General features: G+C 42.4%; 1 protein-coding gene across 3 annotated transcripts in view; it reads right to left on the bottom strand.

Annotated features, from left to right (window-relative positions):
• The window catches only part of PTPRG (protein tyrosine phosphatase receptor type G), a 723,417-nt gene that overhangs the window by 126,544 nt on the left and 571,742 nt on the right, over window positions 1-25,131 (bottom strand). For all 3 annotated transcript variants that reach the window (XM_068557227.1, XM_068557228.1, XM_068557226.1), the window contains exons 7-8: window positions 24,841-24,998; window positions 12,424-12,616 (exon numbers count right to left, since the gene is read on the bottom strand). In XM_068557227.1, the coding sequence (XP_068413328.1) occupies window positions 12,424-12,616; window positions 24,841-24,998 (351 nt within the window). The remainder of the gene's footprint in view (window positions 1-12,423; window positions 12,617-24,840; window positions 24,999-25,131) is intronic.

Genomic DNA, 25,131 nt, shown 5'->3' on the forward strand with positions numbered 1-25,131 from the left:
ATCTCAATAGATGCAGAAAAAGCTTTTGACAAAATTCAACACCCATTTCTGATAAAAACTCTCCAGAAAGTGGGCATAGAGGGAACCTACCTCAACATAATAAAGACCATATACGACAAACCCACAGCAAACATCATTCTCAATGGTGACAAACTGAAAGCATTTCCTCTAAGATCAGGAACAAGACAAGGATGTCCACTCTCACCACTATTATTCAACGTAGTTCTGGAAGTCCTAGCCATGGCAATCAGAGAAGAAAAAAAAATAAAAGGAATACAAATTGGAAAAGAAGAAGTAAAACTGTCACTGTTTGCAGATGACATGATACTATACATAGAGAATCCTAAAAATGCCACCAGAAAACTACTAGAGCTAATCAATGAATCTGGTAAAGTAGCAGGATACAAAATTAATGCACAGAAATTGCTTGCATTCCTATACACTAATGATGAAAAATCTGAAAGAGAAATTAAGGAAACACTCCCATTTACCACTGCAACAAAAAGAATAAAATACCTAGGTATAAACCTACTAGGGAGACAAAAGACCTGTATGCAGAAAACTATAAGACACTGATGAAAGAAATTAAAGATGACACCAACAGACGGAGAGATATACCATGTTCTTGGATTGGAAGAATCAGCATTGTGAAAATGACTATACTACCCAAAGCAATCTACAGATTCAATGCAATCCCTATCAAATTACCAATGGCATTTTTTACGGAACTAGAACAAAAAATCTTAAAATTTGTATGGAGACACAAAAGACTCCGAATAGCCAAAGCAGTCTTGAGGGAAAAAAACGGAGCTGGAGGAATCAGACTCCCTGACTTCAGACTATACTACAAAGCTACAGTCATCAAGACAATATGGTATTGGCACAAAAACAGAAACATAGATCAATGGAACAAGATAGAAAGCCCAGAGATTAACCCACGCACCTATGGTCAACTAATCTATGAAAAAGGAGGCAAGGATATACAATGGAGAAAAGACAGTCTCTTCAATAAGTGTTGCTGGGAAAACTGGACAGCTACATGTAAAAGAATGAAAGTAGAACACTCCCTAACACCATACACAAAAATAAACTCAAAATGGATTAAAGACCTAAATGTAAGACTGGACACTATAAAACTCTTAGAGGAAAACATAGGAAGAACACCTTTTGACATAAATCACAGCAAGATCTTTTTTGATCCACCTCCTAGAGTAATGGAAATAAAAACAAAAATAAACACGTGGGACCTAATGAAACTTAAAAGCTTTTGCACAGCAAAGGAAACCATAAACAAGATGAAAAGACAACCCTCAGAATGGGAGAAAATATTTGCAGACGAATCAACAGACAAAAGATTAATCTCCAAAATATATAAACAGCTCATACAACCCAATCCAAAAATGGGCAGAAGACCTAAATAGACATTTGTCCAAAGAAGAGATACAGATGGCCAAGAAGCACATGAAAAGCTGCTCAGCATCACTAATTATTAGAGAAGTGCAAATCAAAACTACAATGAGGTATATCACCTCACACCAGTTAGAATGGGCATCATCAGAAAATCTACAAACAACAAATGCTGGAGAGGGTGTGGAGAAAAGGGAACCCTCTTGCACTGTTGGTGGGAATGTAAATTGATACAGCCACTATGGAGAACAGTATGGAGGTTCCTTAAAAAACTACAAATAGAATTACCATATGACCCAGCAATCGCACTACTGGGCATATACTCAGAGAAAACCATAATTCAAAAAGACACATGCACCCCAATGTTCATTGCAGCACTATTTACAATAGGCAGGTCATGGAAGCAACCTAAATGCCCATCGACAGACAAATGGATGAAGAAGATGTGGTACATATATAAAATGGAATATTACTCAGCCATAAAAAGGAACGAAATTGGGTCATTTGTTGAGACGTGGATGGATCTAGAGACTGTCATACAGAGTGAAGTATATAAGAAAGAGAAAAACAAATATTGTATATTAACACATATATGTGGAACCTAGAAAAATGGTATAGATGAACCGGTTTTCAGGGCAGAAATTGAGACACAGATGTAGAGAACAAACCTATGGACACCAAGGGGGGAAAGCGGCAGGGGGTGGTGGTGGTGGTGTGATGAATTGGGCGATTGGGATTGACATGTATACACTGATGTGTATAAAACTGATGACTAATAAGAACCTGCTGTATAAAAAAAAAGTGATTAAATGTAAAAAAAAAAAAAAAAAAAAAGAGATCAACTAGTGATCCACACTGATGGGTTTAGCCAGGCTTTTATTTAAATTCTTGATTCTAGATGACTGTGACTCAATAGGCCAAGATGCCCACCTCATTTGTTTCAATTTGGTCCTTAAAATAATTTTTGTCTTAGAATTAGGTTATCACTTAGGGACCCACTATATTTAAAAGGAGCGTTCTCCTTTTAATGTCTCCCAACATTCACCTTACTAGCTTTGAATTTCTGATTCTTCCTTGGCACCTGCCTCTCTTGTTCTGGTTCAGGGAGGCCATTGGATGAGCTCCATTGTTTAATTGCCAACCTTGTTCCAACCCCCAGGTGTGGCACCTGGATCATTTGGTAAGGATGGCCCTCTCTGGCATGGTTCCAGGATCTTCCACACCTGGGGACTGGCCTCAGGCAGCGCCTCCAAGGTTTGGTCAAGAGGACCCAAGAGATCAGGGAGCCTGCCCCTTAAATTGGAGAGACCGGGCTGCGAACAAGCAGCGCCCCTAGTGGGCCCCAGTGGGAAATCAGCTGTGCAGCACTTGGGAGGGACGGAGCAACCCTGGCCTCCTGGCCACCCCAGGCACACGGATCCTTATGCTCCGAGGAACTGGGCTTCTAGCTGGCTGGTGAAAACCAACAGTTTGAGATGCTGAGTACACTCCTCACGGAGAAGGCTCCTCTCTTCCCGGAAGCCTTTGCATGGAAACCAGAGGGCTCTGTGCACTTGACAGATGATACCTGTTAGCACTTAGTGTCAGATGTACAGACGGCACCTTGTCTACACAGGCAGAGATGTGACATGGGACAGCCCAGACACTCATTTCGGTCCAAGCCAGTGCTTTGGAATCACATAAGCAGTCCAGACAGGGCCCAGGAGAGAAGCCAGCAACTGTGATGACCCCCGGCTGTGCTTAGAAGAGAAAAAGATGACCCCAGAGGCCTCATCATGGTCTCCCCCTCTGTGCCTTTACACATGGTCTCAAGGACTGGGGAGGTGACAACATTGCTTACGCCCGAGAAAGCCAAGCGTTCGGCCCATGTTCCTTGAACCTTAAGGAAAACCACCTCAACCAGCCTGTGTCTGTTTACAGAAGAATCAGTGGGAAGAACGGAGAAGATAAATTGTCTGCCTCCCAGCCACCGTGACTCCCGTGACTCCGAGGAGAAGGAGATGCACGCAAGCATCTCGGAGTCTCCTGCTCCATGGGCTGTGAACATTCGTTGGCGACAGAAAGGGGAAGTGTGTCCCTCTGGGAGGAGGGATGCTGGTGGCCTTTATTAATCTCCAGACTGCAGTTCATAAGCACCACGGTGCTCACACAAACAAACCCAATGTCAGGGAAGATCTTCCTGGAGAGCAGAGAAAAGCTGAAGCCGTAGGAGGGTGCCTAAGTCGGCCCTGAAGATCAAACTCTCCAGGCCTACCTGCCTGGAGACAGAGGATTAAGTAATGAGGTGATATTTATAAAGGGTGAAAACAATAGGCGGGCCCTGGCATCTGTTAGCGATATCAGCTCAACGGCTCCCAAGCCATAACGTGGTTCTGCCTGGGAACCTCCTGACACCAGCGCCTGCCTCCTTCAGTGCTTCCCTTTCTCTGCTTTTAGGAGTGGTGGAGCGGTTGGGAAACGTGGCTGTTCCTTGGGACAGAGAGGAAAGCCCTCTCTCCGTGGTGTTTTGATACCAACACTTCCATCCAAGTGGCTTATGGTCAAATGGATTTGGAAGATGGCTTCCCAAATCCTAGGAGCTCTCTGACTTCAGGTCCTGAGAGTGGTGTGGAATCCTGCTCCAAATGCCTGCTTACATTCCTCCCATTAGAGCACCTAGCCTGGGCTAGATCGTAAACGCCTCAACCGTGCCAACTCTTGGAGCAAGAATTTTTTCACTCCTGGCCACCTGGCATGTGTGGGTTAGCTTTATCCATCCATCCATCCATCCATCCATCCATCCATCCATCCATCCATCCATCCAACCATCCATCCATCATCATTCCCTCCAGTCCAGGATTTACTAAGGCGCCAACAGTGAGCATTGTACCCTCTCTCTAACAAAAAAAGAAAAAAAAAAAAAAAACAGTTTTACCCTTTATGAGCTTATAAGGTAGTGGGAGAGCTAGGTATTAGGAAAAAAAATACATAAATGAATGTAAAATTCCAAAGCTGAGAATGCTACAAAAGAAAGGTACTGGTGCCCCGACAGTGTCTGGGCCAAGGCAGCCAGGGAACTTCATGGGGAAGGACCACTGAGTTGAGCCTTGAAGGCTGACAAGGGATGGATAATGCACAGAGGTGAGGCCAGGGCCTTCCAGGGAAGAGGCTGCTGGAACTGCAGTGCGGCTGGTGGACCGAGGTGCAGGATGCGAAGAAAAGTGAAGTGCAAGGCGGGGCTGGGGAGGGGGACAGGACGTGTGGACCACGCTATGGGCCGTGGGATTCACTGGAAAGGTTTTAACTATTTCAGGCAATCTGGCTTCGCATTTCTACCAGGAAGAGAATGTGGTCCCCTTGTTTTGAAATGTGTTCTCCAGTGATCATGTCACATGTAATAGGTTGTCCTGAAAGCCAATGCTGACCTACAGACAAGGAAGTACAATTATTTGCAGAGTACTTTCTGTGTCCCAGGCTCTGTGCTATTTGTTCTCTATACTGTCTCACTTAGAAGTCCACAAGCCAAGGAAGGGGATGTGATTATTAGCTCCATTTTACAGAAAGGAAACTGAGGCTTAGATATTAACTAGAGCACAGATGTGCAGAAGTAAATGATTGGCGTGGAATTTGAGTCCAGGTTTGCTTGACCCCAAAGTCTAGATTCTTACCCATTGCCCTTATATTGTCTCCCTGTTCATTCATTTAATGAACAATGACTGTATACCTACTATATTTTAGGTACTGTGTTAGGTCCTGTTGATTCAAGGATGCACAATATCCTTAGCCTAGGAGGCCCCAACATCTACATCAAGTGGGTGCACTGACCCTCCCAGGGACTAACCCTGTGATCAAGACCTCAGTAACCTCTGCCCCGAGGACCCAAGACAACCTGCCAAAAGCAAGCCAAGCAGATAAAGACAGAGACCAGTGATTCCCTTCAGGAAGATAAAACTTGATCTTTAGGAAGAGTACCCGATTGCCTCAAGGACTTTTAAAGTGCCTTCATTCACAGAAAGATAATAATAAAACTGTGTGGGGACTTCCCTAGTGGCACAGTGGTTAAGAACCCGCCTGCCAATGCAGGGGACACGGGTTCGAGCCCTGGTCCGGGAAGATCCCACATGCCGCGGAGCAACTAAGCCCGTGTGCCACAACTACTAAGCCTGCGAGCCACAACTACTGAGCCCACGTGCCACAACTACTGAAGCCTGCATGCCTAGAGCCTGTGCTCCACAACAAGAGAATCCACTGCAGCGAGAAGCCAGTGCACCGCAACGAAGAGTAGCCCCCGCTCAACGCAACTAGAGAAAGCCCACGCACAGCAACGAAGACCCAATGCAGCCAATAAATAAATAAATAAATAATAATAAAACTGTGTTGCTCAAGCCACCTGATACCATTTAAAACAGAGACCACCTCTTGTGGATTCATATGGAAGCTGGCAGTCCCTTGGAAAACAGAAAGAATGCTGTGTTTGGACAGAAGAGGACCTCAGTTCACGTCTCAGCTCTACCATTTCCTGGCTGAGAGGCTCTGGATGACCGACCACCTGTTCTCTCTGAATCTCAGACCCCTCATCTGTCAAAGAGAAACGGTAACACTGCATTTCTCTCCTTGCTCACCCCCACCCATCCTCCATCCAAACTGTTAGTAAATCTCAGAGGCTCTGTTACAAAATCCATCCCCAACGGATCACTTCTACATCCACCAGGATCACCCTCATCCAACCACTGTCGTCCTGCCAGGAATACTTCCATCAGCCTCCTGCGGGTCTTACAGATTCCACTCCAGGTCCTCTGCAAACATTCTTCACGTAACAGTCAGAGTGATGGGTCTAAAAACCTGTTCAGATGGTTCCATAGCCCTGCTTAGACTCCTCCAAAGGCCACTGGCATAAGAACACAGTCTTAACGCCTTACCAAGAGAGGTCTTTTGAGACTTCACTCTTGCGGGTTCCCATGCCTCAGGGCTTTGCAAAAGGACCTTTCCCTCTCAGAAGTTTGCAGGGCTGGCTCCTTATCCAGACCAACCCACCCTCTCCAGGGAAGCTCTCTTCCCCTTGGCCTCACTATGTTCTGCCACTCTTAGCAAACCACCTGATTTGATCTGCAGAATACCGAAGAGCTTTATCACCGACCTCTTTATTTCTTTCTTCCCCCTAAAACTTAAGCTCCATAAGAGACTCTTCTCCCTTGTTCAGTTTTATTTCTAGTGCCTAAAACTTGTTCATAGTAGATGCTCAACAAATATTTGACAAATGGAAAGTGCATCCTGGCAGAGGTTGTTCTGAGGATTAAATAAACCATCTATGAACGGAAAAGGCTAGCATAGCACCTGGCCCATGAAAACCCCTATGTAGCCTTTTTAAGCATAGGTGTACCAGGCACAGCTCCCAGAGAAAGCTCTTCAATGTAGATGATGATGCCTGACACGGGAAAAGAAACTCACTGGCTAGAAAACATGAGCCCAAAGTAGTTAATGCTATGTTAAATGTCTATGAAATATCAACTTTATGTCAACCAATCAAAGGCAACTTACACCAACTCTCTATTTACATAAAATTAGTCATCATGGGATATCTGAGCCTGTAAAAGTGTTTGATAGAACATGGCATGACCTTTAAAAGTATGAGCACCCAGGATGTTGGAGAGTCTTACAAAAAAACAGCCCTACTATTTGCTTTCTTTCTTAATCACTCCCAAGGTTAAAAATTAATAGCTAGTAATAGTTATTTTTAAAAGAAGGGGGTCAAAAACACTCCATGGCGGCTGCATTAAAAATGTGCTTTCCTTAGCACTTTTCTGTGTTGAAAGTTACTAAAAGTACCAAGATAACTTTTTGGAAGAGTTCCTGGGAGGGCAGCTGCCTATAAAGGAATTAAATGTTCCATAACAGAGTTTCTTTCATTAAGATAAAGTAATTCAAGCTCATTAATGTGGTGAGTGAAAATGATTAAACTGAAAATAGAACAACATTAATATTTTCTCCCAAAATAGCAGAAAACCATGATTTCAATGTCAAACTCCTTTTAAAAGCCATCGTGGATTTACTTCTTTGTTTGCTAATTTTGGTGGAAAACGTGGTGCTCTTTCTCGATGTGTTCTGATTTAAAATAGGCTAGTTATTTAGGCATTCTCACACACTGGTACATGTCCTTAAAAACTGCTTTTAACCAAGACAGGAAGCAATCTTTAGCACTGAAAATGCAGCTAACAAAGAGATCCCTCCATCAGCAAAAACAAAAACCATTCTCAAAAACCACGGCGTTGGCTTAGGAGACTGGAGGGGACAAAGGCCACCCACTGTCCTCTTCATTTCCTTTGCTTTTATTACATTATACAGTGTCACTTTAATTAAGCCATCAAATCAAATTATCAGACCAAGTGGTTTTGATTCCACTGTGGTTTGCACAGGTTTTGTTAAATTAATAAACCATATGTTTCATGTTGTTGGAAGTTATTTTTCTCTGTTCACTGTTCCAAAAGTCTTCACAATAGACAGTATTCAGCACTTAATCACCGAAATGCTCTTCCATGTGCCCGGGATGTGTTGCAGAATAACTAAAATGACAGCCCATTAAATCCAGAAGTCTGTATAAGTTATTTACCGACAAAGGGCAGAGTGGTGAATTGGACATCCCTCGAACAATCCACCAAGCCTAAATACCGTTTCCATTAACTGGAAACTAAAGCTTTACATTTTTTACGGATGACATCCATTATAAATCTTTCTTGGCAACAATACAATATTAAGATGACTTTTCCCCCTTTCTTTTGGTGTCGTACGTGGCGATGCATCTCGTGCTTGGGCCTGAATGGCTTGATTCAGTTATCTCTCTTCTAGTACGTCTGATCATCCTGACAGAAGGGCAGGATGGGGGCACATCAACTCAACCATCCCCTGCAGCGCTGCTCAGTGAACACTAGTCAGTGGTCACGGCCAGGGAACAAGGGAAGTGGGGCTTAGTCTACAGAGGCTCCACTTACACTTCTGGAGTGGAAGATGAAGAGGTCTTAAGGTGGACTGGTCACTGAATGGTTACCAAGTTAATAAACCTCTACCTGGTCCTAGGATCTTGTAGTGCCATGGAAAAGCAGAACCAACCAATGGACACTTTCACAGTCACGGCCGCTGTGAAAATACCTTCAAACAAGCCTAAGATTGGGTTCCACCATCTTAGTTTGAGCCATTCCCTAGAGCAGGGGTCAGTACACTATGGTCCCCAGGCTAAATCTGGACTGCCACCTATTTTTACAAATAAAGTTTTATTAGAAGACATTTTCTACACCTACTTATTTATATATTGTCTATGGCTGCCTTCATGCTACAGTGGCAGAGCTGAGTAGTTGCAACAAGAGATCACATGGCCCAATACTTGGTCCTTAACCAAAAAAGCTTACTGATGCCTGCCCTATGTAATTAATTAATTTTTCCTTCTTCTGTGACAATAGCCCAATAAATGCACAGCTCTATGCTCAACATCATAGCTCTCTTAGGCACCAAAAGGTTCCAATAATGATCAGATAGAGAATGCCAGTCAGACAGGGTTTGTTCTTTTTGAATCGCCTGAAGATTACAGAATACCACCCTTCCTTTTCTAATATCTTTTTTTGCAGAAGCCTGGAGAAGAGAAAGGGACTCCTCCTTTATACTGGCTCTTTTCTACTCAGATCTCGAAGGTCAATAATCTAAGCACACCAGGCTGCCTGATGATTGCCAGCATCTGTGGCTGGCTTTCAGCCTTCGGTGCCATGGAATTACCTGAATTTTCTTGGGGAATACAAGGAAGAGCATTTGGTCATATGGACCATGGTTCTATGAAATTTAAAACAAATAGGAACATCATTTAAAAACAAATAGGGACATCATTAGTCATTAGGGAAGTGCAAATCAAAACTACAAAGAGATACTATTTCATACCTAGTAGGATGGCTAAAATAAAAAAGATGTGTAACAAGTGTTGGTGAGGATGTGGAGAAATCAGAACCCTCCAAAAATGCCGATGGGAATGTACACTGGTACAGCTGCTTTGGGAAAAGTCTGGCAGTTCTTAAAAAATGTAAACAAAGAGTTGCCCTATGACTCAGCAATTCTACTCCTAGGTTTATATCCACAAGAAATGAAAACACATGTCCACACAAAAATGTGAACACGAACGTTCATAGCAGCAATATTCGTAAGAGCCAGAAATTGGAATCTATCAATTGATGAATGGACAAGCAAAATGCGGTCTATCCATACAATGATATCTTATTTGGCCATAAAATGGAATGAAATTCAATACATGCTTAAATATGGATGAACCTCGAAAATATGATGCTAAGCGAAAGAAGCCAGAGACAAAAAGCCATATATTGTACAATTCCATTTATATGAAATCTCCAGAATAGGCAAGTCCATAGAGACAGAAAGTACGTTAGTGGTTGCCTAGGGCTGGGAAAGAAGGAGCGACAGGAGAAAAAGAAGTGACTGCTAATGAGTATGGAATTTCTTTTGGGGGGTGACAAAAATGTTCTGAAGTAGATAGTAGTGATGAGTACACACTTCTGTGAACATAAAAAACCACTGAAGTGTACACTCTAAAAGAATGGACTTTATGGTATGTGAATTAAATCTCAATAAAGTTGTTATTGAAAACAACAAATAGGGATACTATTTAGCAACAAAAAGAAATGAGCTACTGATACATGCTACAACATGTATAAATCTTAAAATCCTAATGTCAAGTGGAAGATAAAAGCAAATCAGAGGTGGCCTGGAATTGAGGTTAGGAGAAAGAATTGATGGCAGATGGGCATGAAGGAGCTTGCTGGGGTGATGAAAGTGCTCTAAAATTGGATGTGGTGATGGCTGCACAGCTATAAATTTATTAAAAATTGTTAAATTGTACATTCACAACAGCTGAACTTTATGATATGTAAATTAGGCCTTTAAAAATGTTAAAAAAAAAAGAAAACTTTCTTACACTGCTGGCAGAAGTGTAAAGTGGTACATATAGTCATGTTGGGAAACTGTTCGGCAGTATCTAACCAGATCTGAAAATATGTGTGTCCTCTAGGCTGTAGTCATTTTACTGCTGGGTGCATACCCAACAGAGATATGTCCACATGCTCATAAAAAGCCATGTTCAAGAGCTTTCATAATTACCAAAACATGGAAATAATCCACATATTCATGTATATTGAAATGGATAAATAAATTCAGGTGCAGTCATACAATGAAATTCAACCATAAGAAAGAACAAACTACAACTGCGTGTAATAGCATAGATAACTCTCCAAGCCAGTGTAAAGCAAAAGAAGCAAGACACAAAAGAGGACTTACCGACTGATTCCATTTATATGAAATTGACCAGGAGGCAAGGCTAATTCATGGTCACAGTTACCCCTGGGAAAGGATAGTGTCTAGGAGTGGAGAAAAGGAAGTGCTTCTGGGAAGCAAATGATATCAGTTTCTTGATCTGGGTGTTTGTTACTCAAGTGTATTCCGTTTGTGAAAATTAATCAAGTTGTGTGCATATTATGTGTGCACTTTTCTGTATGTGACACTCCAATAGTAGGTTTAAAAAAGAAAGAGGAGTGCATCTACATCTCTCTCTGTGTCTAGAAAGATCACAAAACATTTTAGTATTCACCCATCTTAAGAGTCAGCAATGGGGCTTCCCTGGTGGCGCAGTGGTTGAGAATCTGCCTGCCAATGCAGGGGACACGGGTTCGAGCCCTGGTCTGGGAAGATCCCACATGCCGCGGAGCAACTAGACCCGTGAGCCACAATTACTGAGCCTGCGCGTCTGGAGCCTGTGCTCCGCAACAAGAGAGGCCGCGATAGCGAGAGGCTCGCGCACCACGATGAAGAGTGGCCCCCGCTTGCCACAACTAGAGAAAGCCCTCACACAGAAATGAAGACCCAACACAGCCATAAAAAAAAAAAAAAAAAAAGTCAGCAATGGACACACCATGATCATTGTAACCTTGTAAAAATGAAGAACTGATTCTCTCTATCTAAGGATGGGTCCAGGGCTCTGCTCAAATTCAGAGAAAGCCCATTCAGTGGAAGATCCTGGCCACTCTGACAACTTAATGCAATGGAAACCAGTATCCTCTCCAACTTCCTTAGGTAAGAAGGGCTATGCATCCTCTCTGCACAACTGATATATCATATGTTCAGCCCATTTATTAGGAAAGAACTTTGTAATTGTCGTAACGTCAGCAATTCTGAGCTACCAGATATTATACTCACTCGTGATATAAATTCCTCATCCGGGACTTCCCTGGTGGTGCAGTGGTTAAGAATCCGCCTGCCAATGCGGGGGACACGGATTCGATCCCTGGTCTGGGAAGATCCCACATGCCGCAGAGCAACTAAGCCCGTGCACCACAACTACTGAAGCCCGCGCACCTGGAGCCTGTGAGCCACAACTACTGAGCCCACGTGCGACAACTACCGAAGCCCGTGAGCCGCAACAAGAGAAGCCACTGCAATGAGAAGCCCGTGCGCTGCAACGAAGAGTAGCCCCCGCTCGCCACAGCAACAAAGACCCAATGCAGCCAAAAATAAAATAAATTAAAAAAAAAAAAAAAAAAGGCCATGTGATGTCTGGTGGGAGTGGAGAGCTGGAGGGAGGCTTCTTGGCTGGTATGGAAGTTAGTAAGAAAGCTGCAGATTGGGGTGTTGGGAACAAGTCTGAGGTCCTGATGTCTGAGCTCAGAGACAAACACCTGATTGTGGCAGGGAAACAGTTAAAAAGTAAGACACCAAAAAGCTTTAAGACATCAACTAGTTAGGGTTGATGCTACAAAGTTAAGTTACAGAGAGAAGGACTAATATGTTACTAGTCAAAAGGGCAATTCTGAAAGTATCTAACTGAAGTTATTCCCACAAATGCTTCTATTTATCAACCAGACAAGTCGCTTTTAGCACAGAAACATGCTTTTAACGGCATGTTCCAATTCTTGGCTGGTTCTGAACACCTTTTCATTTAAAGTAATTTATGATAAGGAATCTTCCCCTGGGCAAGGGCACTTAATCCAAATGTACCTTTAGAGGCTTCTGTCCCCAGTGGGTTTTCTAAGAAGTCTGTCATGTCGTGGTTCCAGGCATCACGGACGGCAGACTTGGACACCACCCTGTCGTTCAGGTCCTGCTGTGGCCGAAAGTTATTTCTCAGATACTCCACTGACTTGACGTGGTCTTGCTGCTCCGTGGTGAAGATGGAATAAAAAGCCTCGAGCTGAACAGAGAACCAGAGAAAAGGAGAAAAAAGAACATCGGTTAGAAAGCTATGGGGTCCAAAGCCAATAGGGGTGACAAGAACACAGGATGGCAGGAAGTGCCCGACAAAGCTGTGTGGGACAAACCCAGCAGGACCCAGGCTTCCTGCTGGAATCACTGCCAATGGGCCTATCTGGCTGCGGTTTCTGTCCTGCCAACTAACCAGGAAAACACTTCATTTGAGGGTGTATAGAACTTTCGCAGTTTGTGTCTCAGACAAGAGGCGCAGTCTTTCTGCAGCAGCCTCACCGCCCCTCCTGCCCCCAGCAAGATCTTCAGTATTACAGGAAGCAGCAGAGAGTTATAGTGAAACTGGCAGGTTCCAGAGCCAGACTTCTTGGGTGGGAATTCTGACTCCATGGCTCAAGCACTCTGTGACGCTGAGAAAGTTGCTTAACTTCTCTGAGCCTCAATTCTTCCTCAATAAAATGGTGAGAATTAGAGCAGCATCGACCCGATAGGGTTTGGGTCAGCATTAAATGAGATCATCCATGTACAGTGTTTAAAACAGTTCCTAAAGTATAAGAGCTCAGTAAATATTTGCGATTTAATTCTTACTAAGTATCTTCCTACATACTAGGGATCCAGTTCAGCAGTTGCTGTCACAAAGTTGCCAAACCCATGGCGTGCAGGTTAAACTGCCCAAGTTCAACATTTACCAGATGGGTAATCAGAGCCAAAGTATTCAAGCTTTCTGTAACTCAAGTTTCCTCATCTGTAAAACAGATACAATACTAGTAGTGCCTATCTTAAGGTTGTTGAAAAGATTAAAATCTATGTGGCAGCCAGTAAGCCCTTAGTAAAGATTAGCTGCTATCATCATTATTATTATTAGGAAACATTTCCCATAAGACTACTGTCCAAACTTTTATGGAAAAGAAAAGAAAAAAAAAATCAGCACTCCAGGATCATATTTTTATTATCAAAAAGGATTCTTTGCAGCCTTCAACATTCTGCTTACTGGGGGGGGGGGGGGGGGGGGAAGGGTCATTCTATTATATAAGAGGAATAGAGCAGGGGCTGAGTGACAGCAATTTGTTCTCAATGGACCACAAAGTTATTCTTGTCACCAAAGAAATGGAGTGTAACGTAAAATGCCCAGCCACCAAAAATACCAACTCCTTGAGCTGGGGGAAGAAAATGAAATAAAGAAGAGAGAAACTGAACTTCTTCTGGCCCATCTGGCTCCTTGAATGCCAAATCAGAAGGCTTTCTGCAGGAGAGAATTACAAGATGGGGTGGTGTTAGAAAAACACTTCCCAAGCAGGCGTGGAGTGACTGCCCTAAACTTCCGGCATCAGGAGGTGGCTAATGCCAACGGATAAGATAACAAGAGGATTAGGACCTGGATTTCTGGATGGGGGGTCTTGAAGCCTGGAACTAACCTCAGTGTTTCTCAAACAGCCTCAGAGAATGACACAGAGAATGACCTGCTTCCAGTCTGACACGCCCTCTCTGCATGAGAAGGCAATGAATTTACATAGTCAAGAAAAATCATTTCAGTCTATGAATTCACTTATCATTCCACCTCCCCTCCAATTCTCCTGCACATGGCAAGTGATAATAAACCATGAAGCCTTTTCTGCTTTTTCATCAAGGTAATAGAAGCAGGGTGGCCTCTCAAGCAGCCTGAAAGCAAAAGTAGCCCGTTATTCCCCTATTATTCTAATTTTCTACAATTCATGTAACTTCTCTTCTAACAACTCACAGCGTTGCTATTTAGAATTTGCCTTGCTTCCCATTCTTCCTTCTGATGTTCCCTGTTTATAATGAAGGGAGAAAGGCAATAAAAGCAGAAAAACTAAGAAAACTGGGCTGTTTACTCTGTCCAAAAGTGACCCACTCAGACGAAAATAATTGGAGGTGCTGAAAGGAAAAATCAACTCAACCTAGCAAGGTGTACTCACTGGATAGGACTATCAAAATCAGAACTGAATGCCTCCAAAAATGAGAGAAGATTTCAAGACTTCCTCAGAGAAAATAACTTCTTAAAATTACATGAAAGGGATTAACAAAGACCCTCTGGAGACAGTCTAGGGAAAGACCAACCAAAATGATTAAAGGGATGGAGGGTAAATCCTGTGTGGAAAGGTTAAAGGAAGCGGAATTGTTTATTAGTGTGAAGAAAAGGCGAGTAAGGAGTAATTTGATTAAAGGCCCTTGTATGTGAAAGATGCTGACCAGCTCTTCTCCATGTCCAAAGAAGGCCAAATAAGAGGAAACTGGTTAAAATTAAAGCCTTAGAGACGTGAGTTGAATAGAGGGAGGAATTCCTTAACTTTCAGGGTGATTTTTCTTTAGAAAAATGGACTGGGCTGCCACACATAGCAAGTAAGACCAGATATTTTTCTGGAAGAGACTAGCCATCTGTCCTGAAATACTTTCATCTCTGAGATGCCAGGAAAGGATGGCCTGGGAGACCCTCAGCAACGTGACTCGAAGGTTTGTTTATTCTCTCAAATACTTGCTTCTTTCACAGCTAGCATTTAGTTCTCCTAAAAAGTTTATTTCTGATGCCTCAGGAAAGAATTAGTCATATAAATGTAAAAAGAGGTAGGTTCTGAATTTAACACAAAAATGCTTTCGCTTAAATTGCTCTTACAGCTTAATGACATGCTATGGCTGAAAAGCTCGTCCACATCCTTGTCATTAACTCAACTCGCCCGAAGATTTCAAAGGAAGTATGCGATGGTTCTGAGAGAGAACTGATGACCTGGGCGATATTATACTGTCCCCTGGATCATAGCTTCCGTTGACAGTCTCATAAAAGAGGAAAAAGGAGGACAAGCTTAGTAGACTCATCAAACGTCCTTCGGTAGGTTGGCAGCGTTTACTAAAACTCTGTCATTCTTCTGAATTGAATGAAAATTGCCAGTGGCCTCTCCTGTTCGTAACTGGCATGCTTGGCCATTGAGTGGAAACTTCCATGATCCCCGGATTGGCAAGGGGAACCTATACTTTTCACTTTGACAGGTGATCAGCAATCATCTGGGCCAGAGGCTGTCCCTTGGTCCTTAACCCTTGCCTCGAGACCCAAACTCACCAAAGGTGAACCTGGCCACCACCCGGACCTCCACTTTGCTGGATTCCGTGGGATGCCACTTACAGAGCAGATGACAATAGGAAGGTGCCTCTGACAGCGGTGCCACATGGCAGCCCCGTGTAACGCTGGAGTCATAGAACAAACTTCAAAGCTGTGTCTCTCTGGCCTCTGACGGGGCCACACTTTTGGTGTGTAATCTCTTTGACTCTTCTAGATCTACTTAACATCCACACAGTGAACCTTCAGAAATGTACCTGAGATCACAGCACACACCTCTCTTTAATACCTTTCAAGAGCCTCCCATTCTTACCGTGGAGTCCTAATGTTCTGGCCTGTGCCTTATTCTCCAAATGCAAAACGCTTCCGCTCACTACCTGGGTTACAAACTCTGTTTTTAAACTCTACTTGCTAAATGTGTGACCTCAGTCAAAGTATTTAATGTTTCTGTGCTTTGGTTTTCTTACATGTATAATGGAGCTCACATCATTACCTACCTCACGTGGTTTTGGTTACTACTATTGACTGAGATACTACAGATCAAGTGTTTGGAATAATTCCTGACGCACCAAAGGTGCCCAATAAGTATTACTGTCATTACTGTTATTATTATTATTTTATGAGGAATGTGGTAACTATGACTGCGTGCTAAGCTTACAACAATAAGAAGCTCCGAGGCTTCGCCTTCCTTTTCTTCTTTATAATATACATGTATATTTACAATGTACGGTATACACATATAGTGTGTCTATGTATCTGTATAATGCATATTGCACCTTACAGTGTCTATTTATCAAACCCATTATGGGCCAGGTACAAGCACTTCATAAACATTGTTTTGGTTTCTAACTTGTTCTCAGCTCAAAATAATAACATTAAAGTAACATTGTTAATAATAATATTATTATAGCACTAACACTACCAACTAATATTCACTGAGCATTGATTATGCACAAGCCAAGGTGCCAAGAACGTTATATGCTTTCTCTTACTTAATCCTCACAGAAATCCGGTAACGCTGGTGGCATTATTCTTATTCTTATTGACTGACAAGGAACTTGGGCTGAGGGACATTAAGTCACTTGCCCAAGATCACACAGGAACTGAGAGGTGAAGTGAGGAATAGAAGCCCGGGTCTGTGTGACTCTGTTTTGCATGCTTGCAGTCACTTCACGCCACATGCGTAACAGGCCCTCAGCATTATTCACTGAAAGAGCAACACTGCAGCAGAAAAACTGAATCTAAGGATAGGAGAAGTCCCTAAACAATTCCTTTTAGCTGACCTCCAAAGTCCCTAGCATGCAGGACACCCATTACTGCCATTTCCCTACTGGCGATATAAACTTGTTTGCATTTTTCCGCACTCTGGAAAGAAACAGCCTATGGCCCAACACAGGAAGAACTGGGAACCATGAACAAGATGGCAGGTGCGAGGAAAAAATGGAATCCACCTCCCAAAACCAGCACTTTTCTTCATCTTATTCTTTTCCAGAGTCAGGTAATAAACACACTTGGATTTATCTTTACTTTAATATAACTAATGAAGTCTTTACCATTTAGTGAAAATTAATGAAAGTTTTTATTTCTATAATATTTAATTGGCTTTTTAACTTTTGAAGTGAACATGTAAAACATTTCTTTCTTTTATCCCTGCTTGGGGAGCTGTAATTGCATTTTAACTGGTGCTGTTTCAAGAACAGTTTTAACCTTGAATTGCAAATGTGTTGGCTGGAAGTGTGTATAAATCATTTCAACTTAGGTTTTATTGTAAAAATATTACAGAGAATAATTAGTTTTTAATCTGTCAGTTTGAATCAAAGGAAAGTTGAAATCTATTCATGCCGTTTGTGTGTAGCAAGAGCTCTGGTCCATAAGATGTGGGGAGGGGACCATCATGGCTGAAGGGGGCAATGAGAGAATATCAAAAGTAATATAATTATGAACCCTTAAAAGGCTGATGTGCACAATATTTGATAGGATGGATATAGAATGGCAATTAAACAAAACCAGAGTCCATTATAAGAATAATAATAAACTCCAGGGTAAACATTAGGGACTGTAATGTCACACCTAAGGTCATGGACATGAGTTTCGTCATACATTTGAGACGTGATGGGTCAGGGCTTGTTTGGTTGCCTCATTAGTAAACAAGCTAATAATGAGGGAATATTAAATTCCCAGTAGCCTGGAGCATCCAAAGTTTTACGTATTGAACCATGGCTGGAAAAATAAAATCTGAGACTAGCTAGCTAACTACAGGCCATGCCCTCCCCCTGCAGCTACAGACAGATTTGCATGAAGGCAATTAAAGAAAGGCCTTCTACAGAAAGAAGAGGATTTAACCATAATTAACAATGAAAGCTACCTGTTATGGATTAAAAATGGCATCTTCACCCACCATTTTAAAAAACTGCCTTTATTCAAATCACTGCACGTTATGTAGTGTTGGAATAGAAACTTTCTCAATTAAGTGATTCGTTAGTTGTTAAGGCCTTGAGATAAATGTGAGAAATGTGGCCAGCCCTACGTGGTGAAATGATAATATTTTGGATACACGAGGTTAAATAAAACATATTATTAAAATTAATTTCACCTGTTTCTCTTTACATGCTTTAATGTGGCTACCAGAAAATTTAAAACGATGGATGTGGCTTGCTTAGTTGCTACTGGACAGTGCTGGCCTAGTGGCTTCAGCAACAACAACAAAAAGCAACAACAAAGAAACCCACCTGGTATCTCCTGAACACTTCCTGTGGTGCCAGGCACCAGTCTAAGCGTTCTACACACATTCCATCATTTACTCTCTATAATGACTCCATAAAGTAGGTATTGTTATCATTTCCATTTTACAGATGAAAGCTGAGACATAGAGTAGCAGAGTAGTTGACTAATCTGGATGAAGAAGGTAGCCAAGAATGGAACAATTTGGCTCCATATGGAACATAGTCTTAATCCAAAAGAGTTGCTCTACTCTTTATGACAGAGACAACAATGGTTTAAAAAAAAGTCATGCACCTTAAAGATCCCACACAAAATATATTAGAACTAATACATGAATTCAGCAAAGTACTAGGATACAAGATTAATATACAGAAATCTGTGGCATTTCTTTACACTAACAATGAAATACCAGAAAGAGAAAGAAAAAAGAATCTCTTTTAAAACTGCATCAAAATAACATAAAATACTTAGGAATAAACCTAACCAAGGAGGTGAAAGACCTATATGCTGAGAACTATAAGACACTGAGAAAGGAAAGTGAAGATGATCCAAAGAAATGAAAAGATATCCCATGCTCTTGGATTGGAAGAAGTAATGTTGTTAAAATGGCCATATTACCCAAAGCAATCTACAGATTTAATGTGATCCCTATCAAATTATCCATGACATTTTTCATAGAACTAGAACAAATAATCCTAAAATTTACATGGAACTACACAAGAATATGAATTGCCAAAGCAATCCTGAGGAAAAAGAGCAAAGCTGGAGGCATAACCCTCCCAGACCTCAGACAATATTACAGTGCTACAGTAATCAAAACAGTGTGGTATTGGCACAAAAACAGATGTATGGATCAATGGAACAGAATAGAGAGCCCAGAAATAAACCCACACGCCTATGGTCAATTAATCTACAACCAAGGCAGCAAAAATATACAATGGGGAAAAGACAGTCTCTTTTGCAAGTGGTGTTGGGAAAGCTGGTCAGCTGCATGTAAATCAATGAAGTTAAAACACACCCTCACACCATACACAAAAATAAACTCAAAATGGTTTAAAGACCTAAATATAAGACATGACACCATAAAACTCCTGGAAGGGAAAACAGGCAAAGCATTTTCAGACATAAATTATAGCAATGTTTTCTTAGATCAGTTTCCCAAGGCAAAAGCAATAAAAGCAAAAATAAACAAATGGAACCAAATCAAACTAAAAAGTTTTTGCACAGCAAAGGAAGCCATCAACTAAACAAAAAGACAACCTACGGAATGGCAGAAAATATTTGCAATTGATGCACCTGACAACGGGTTAATTTCCAAAATATACAAACAGCTCATACAACTCAATATCAAAAAAACAAACAACCCAATCAAAAAATGGGCAGAAGACCTAAACAGACATTTCTCCAATGAAGATATACAGATAGCCAACAGGCACATGAAAAGATGCTCAACATCGCTAATTATTAGAGAAATGAAAATTAAAACCACAATGAGGTATCACCTCACACTGGTCAGAATGGCTATCATCAAAAAGTCTACAAACGGGCTTCCCTGGTGGCTCAGCGGTTGAGAATCTGCCTGCCAATGCAGGGGACACGGGTTCGAGCCCTGGTCTGGGAAGATCCCACATGCCACGGAGCAACTGGGCCCGTGAGCCACAACTACTGAGCCTGCGCGTCTGGAGCCCGTGCTCCGCAACAAGAGAGGCCGCGACAGTGAGAGGCCTGCGCACCGCAATGAAGAGTGGCCCCCGCTTGCCGCAACTAGAGAGAGCCCTCACACAGAAACGAAGACCCAACACAGCCAAAACTAAATAAATAAATCAGTTAAAAACAAACAAACAAACAAACAAACAAAAAGTCTACAAACAACAAATGCTGGAGAGGGTGTGGAGAAAAGGGAACCCTTCTACACTGTTGGTGGGAATGTAAATCAGTGCAGCAGCTATGAAAAAGAGTATGGAGGTTCCTTAAAAAACTAAAAATAGAGCTACTATATGATCCAGCAATCCCAGTCCTGGGCATATATCTAGAAAAGACAAAAACTGTAATTTGAAAAGATACATGCACCCCAATGTTCAAAGTAGCACTATTTACAATAGCCAAGACTTGGAGGCAAACCAAATGCCCATCAATAGACGACTGGTTTAAGAAGATGTGCCACACACATACACACACACACACGCACACACATATACACAATGAAATATTACTCAGCCATAAAAAGGAATGAAATATTGCCATTTGCAACAACATGGAAGGACCTAGAGATTATCATACTAAGTGAAGTAAGTCAGATAGAAAAAGACAATTATTATATGATGTGACTTATATGTGGAATCTAAAAAATAATACAGATGAATATATATACAAAGCAGAAACAGACTCACAGATGTAGAAAACAAACTTATGGTTGCCAAAGAGGAAAGAGAGGTGGGGGAAGGATAAATTAGGAGCATGGGATTAACATATACAAACTACTATACATAAAATAGATAAGCAACAAGGATTTACTGTATAGCACAGAGAACAATATTCAGTATCTTATAATAACCTACAATGGAAAATAATCTGAAAAAAAATATAACTGAATCACTTTGCTGTACACCAGAAACGAACACAATATTGTAAATCAACTATAAACTTCAATAAAAAAAGTCATGCAAATAAGGCAAACAAACTAGCCTTTCTGACATTTATTTCCTTTTTGATAGCGCCTCCAAGAGGCACTTAAATAAAACTCATGCTAGGGAAAATTATAGGCAGTGTCATATTTAAAACTACGGAAGCCAACAGTCCTGGAAAGGGAAGGCTGGGATAGTGTCCAATGGCCAAAGCGCTACCATCTGAGAGCCACTGTTCTAGAATAAAACACATCCAAGTACACCGGACTAGAAACGACCACGTTCCCTGACTGATCATGAATGCAAGGCAGGCAACCGTCTCAATGTGCTAGCCCTGCTCTTTTGACCTCCTACAGCCGGACTGTGGGTGCCGCCGTTTTGTTTGGGTGACAAAATCATGGCATGAGTCTCGCCTGACATTTATGGTCAATGTTTTATTGGAGCCACACAAGCAATGCTGTCTGCTGACCAACCAAGCCAATGGAATGGTGTGATTCCATTAGCAACACCGTATTCAGATCTAGATCATCACAGAAGCCGGAGTCAGCGCTCGCTAGCTGCGGGGCTGGTTTGAATGCCCAAGGAGGCCCACAAAAGACGGAAAATACAGAGTTGCTCATATTTACTCAGGAAGACTTTAAAGAAATCCACATCATACTGGTCAACAGTTTGTGCTCAGCATTTTATTTCAGGGTGAACCCGCTCTCCTTTTCACTGCTGACAGGTACCCACACTGTGTAAGAGAAGGGAAGAACCTCTGGAGAAAAAGAAGGATGAAGGACTAGGAAAGTTTTCTTTCTGACAGAAGCAGACATGGAATCGTGTCTACTTGGCTTCTCTGAATTGGCTGTTTGCCCTTCTGAAATGAACATTCTGTGCTAACTTCAGAAAGCATGTTGGCGGGGTCGGGGTGGGAAGGTCTGAACCCATAAGACTCGAGTGGCTGATGCTTTCCTGTCCGAGGACTGACACACCTGTGACCTCCACTCAGCTCACCAGCAAGGAACCGGTTTGGCCACATGAAAATGAGCTGTTTCGTCCCTTTGGGAGACAGAAAAGGGTACATGAAGCTGTGCCTGATACAAGTAAAGTATTATCTAAGATGGTTTAGAGTAAAGAAACTGGGGAGCCACTATGATTACTTTATTTCTTCACTATTTTCTTGAAACAATAGTACCTACAGAGAGGTCATATGTTGGAAGTCGCGGAGAAAAACTCTTCCATTATTTCTCTCTCTGAGTGTATGGGTGGCAGAGTAGAAAGAAGCATAAAAAGATGTTAACAAAGCACTCTCGAAGATATCCAGTTCCCAAATGTCAAAACGCCTCTAACTGACAAATACTTGACAAGACATCCAAGCCTAAAAATCTGCCTTTTGTTTAGGCCCGCTAAACTGCAATAAAACCCAGTATGTGTTAATGGTTCTCTTCCCTCCCCCAGCCCCGACTAAACAATTACCACTCTATGCCTCCCCTTCAGAGGGCCTCCTAAAAAAAAAAAAAAAAGCCAAACTTGAATTTTTTAACCTCATTATCTCAAGCCTTTATATCTTTGAGGACAAAAGCATTCATCTTAATCGACAAAAAGGATCCCTTTTCAAAGTCCTGCCCCCGCCCCCCTCCCCGAACCTTGAGGATATAAATATTTGGGCTGCAATTTTCTCTTATTTTAATAAAACAAGGCTGGCTTCACCATTAGGAAGCAAACTTGTTTCATATTTCTTTATCTCCTTCAGGCCAGCAGATCCTGTTCCGCAGCCACATTGCTAGTCTTTTTTTCATCATGATGGAATTAAGAGGAAAAAAAGCTCAAGGTAAAATGTCTGCCAGCTGCAGGGAGGCCAAATGAATCTGTTTCCCCTGGTCCCACACTACCTGCCTTCGTTGGTGGGCTCTCTCTCCTGCACAGAGCTCCTTCTAGATAACCTGCCCCCAGAGCGGCAACACCAATGTGTCAGGACGTGACCGGCACCTCTGCTGATTTATTAAAAAAATGCACAAATGACCCAAGGCCAGCCAGTGTGCTGTTGGCTAATGTCTATTCGGATCTATCTTCCTGAACACTTGACTCCAGACCCAGACTACTCTCAGTTGGTAGCTGGCCCTTGAGTTGAAAGGTTAACTGGTACTAGAGTAACCATACTGGGCTCCAATCCCCTCCAAAGAAAACCACACTCAAAGAGAGAAGGAGAGAGAAGGAGCCAGAAGTTTGCAAAAGTACAGAATCGCAAAGCCGTGGTAGAAACTTCAAGATGTGAGAGCGGCCCCTAAAAGGCAGAAGGTAAAGTTTGTGCCTCACTTACTAGGTACAGTCCTGGTCATGATGACTTCATCTCAGGATGACCCTACTATGGTTCCTTTCAAATGTTCCCCCTACTGAAGCTACTTTAAGTGGGTTTCTGTTTCTGACACCCCAAACAGCCCTGGCCAGGACATCATCCAATCCTATTTCCCCCACTCCCTTTTCTATATTCTCTGCCCTTGTTAGGAAAGTGTTTGGACTATTCCCCAAGCCAGCCAGGTCCATAATCTTGTTGCCTGTGTCCTCTTCAGTTATATTACTGACATTTATCACATAATTTCAAAACTTCCATTTTCCCTCTACATCAGCCTTACCCCTAGCTGTCCAATGCTGGGGAGGCACTTCCAGGGATGGCTCTGATAGGAATGTTCCATTTTTTAGACAGTCCGGGTCAATGGCTCAAATCCACTTCCTTACAAATCCTACCTGTTGTTCTTGGCTCTGTTTTCTGAAATTACGGAGGAGAAATCTACTCTACTTCTACCTCCGTGCAGGCTGCATTTTTGATGACTGACATATCCTCTCTATTTCCCCTTCCACCTATGATTCCTCATGAGGTGATTTCAAAGCCATTCATCGCCCGGTGGATCCTCTTCCTCTGACATTGCCCCCAACCTCATCCCCATTTCACCAAATTCTTTCCCACAGTTACGTGCTCAGCCTAAACCCACCTCCCTATGACATCTGCCAGGCCACACTCAGAGAGAAGTAGCTCCATGTAGGGGTCGGCAGCATGGGTTTGGAATCACACAAACCCGGGCTTGGTTTCTGGCTTCAGCCTTCACTGACCATGAATCCTTGGGCATGTTACGCAATCTGTCCCTGCCACGATGTTCTCATGTGTCCCGTCTCTGCGCAACATGCCCAATTCTCAATGTTGTCTTGCAACTAAGTCGATGAGATGTAAGATGCTTATCACACAGAAAGAGCTCAATCAATGGTATTTTTTCTTTCATTTCTTCAGGGATAGAAATTTCTCTTTTCTGAACGTAGGGGAGGTTTAGCAGCTCCAAGCGTGACCTTTGGGATCAGACACCATGGCTGGGTAATGGTTGTGTGACCTTGGGCAAGTCACTACACTCCTGCTGTCTCTCCTCTATAACACGGGGCTACAAATAGCACCTACCTCACATGACTGTTGTTCATGAAGATTAAGTGAGTTAACACATATAAAGAGCTGAAAAGAGTTCCTGGCACAGAGTCATCACAGAGGGTAGCTACTATCTCCTCAAGATTGAATACTTACAAGATACCTGATTTCATGCCTGCAGTTCTCCTCAGCTAGTTTATTTGTGGCTCAGCAACCATGTTTTATATTTTACAATTCCTGAGTGCAAAAACATGTTTCTTGGAAAAAATGAAAAGAATCAATGAGAAGCAAAGGATGCCAAAAAAAAAAAAAAATAATCCTCACCCTGATATAGTCTAGCAATGTTAGATAGTTAAGTCAACTCAAAACAAGTAAAAACAGAAGCCCTTTGGGGGCCAAATAGCTACCTGATGATAAGAGATGGGGACAGGCGTCCGGAAGACTATCCACTCCACAATTTCGCTACACGGTGGGGTAGTCAAAGAACCTGTGTACCGGTAATAGCTGCCCAGGGATGCAGGCAGGAGGTCCCGGAGGACGAAAGGATCCAGAAAGGTCTCCTTCTCTGTTTGGGGGAAGAGGGAAAAGAAAAGCACAGTGGTAAGTCGTTCTATGCTGCAGACACACAGTCAAAACCCTCGGCATGCGGGTGCCACATCACAAGTCTTGTGTTTATTTACATCCTGAGAAGCACTAGC

The sequence above is a fragment of the Eschrichtius robustus genome, chromosome 12, assembly GCF_028021215.1.
Source record: "Eschrichtius robustus isolate mEscRob2 chromosome 12, mEscRob2.pri, whole genome shotgun sequence".
In the NCBI taxonomy this organism is placed as follows: Eukaryota; Metazoa; Chordata; class Mammalia; order Artiodactyla; family Eschrichtiidae; genus Eschrichtius; species Eschrichtius robustus.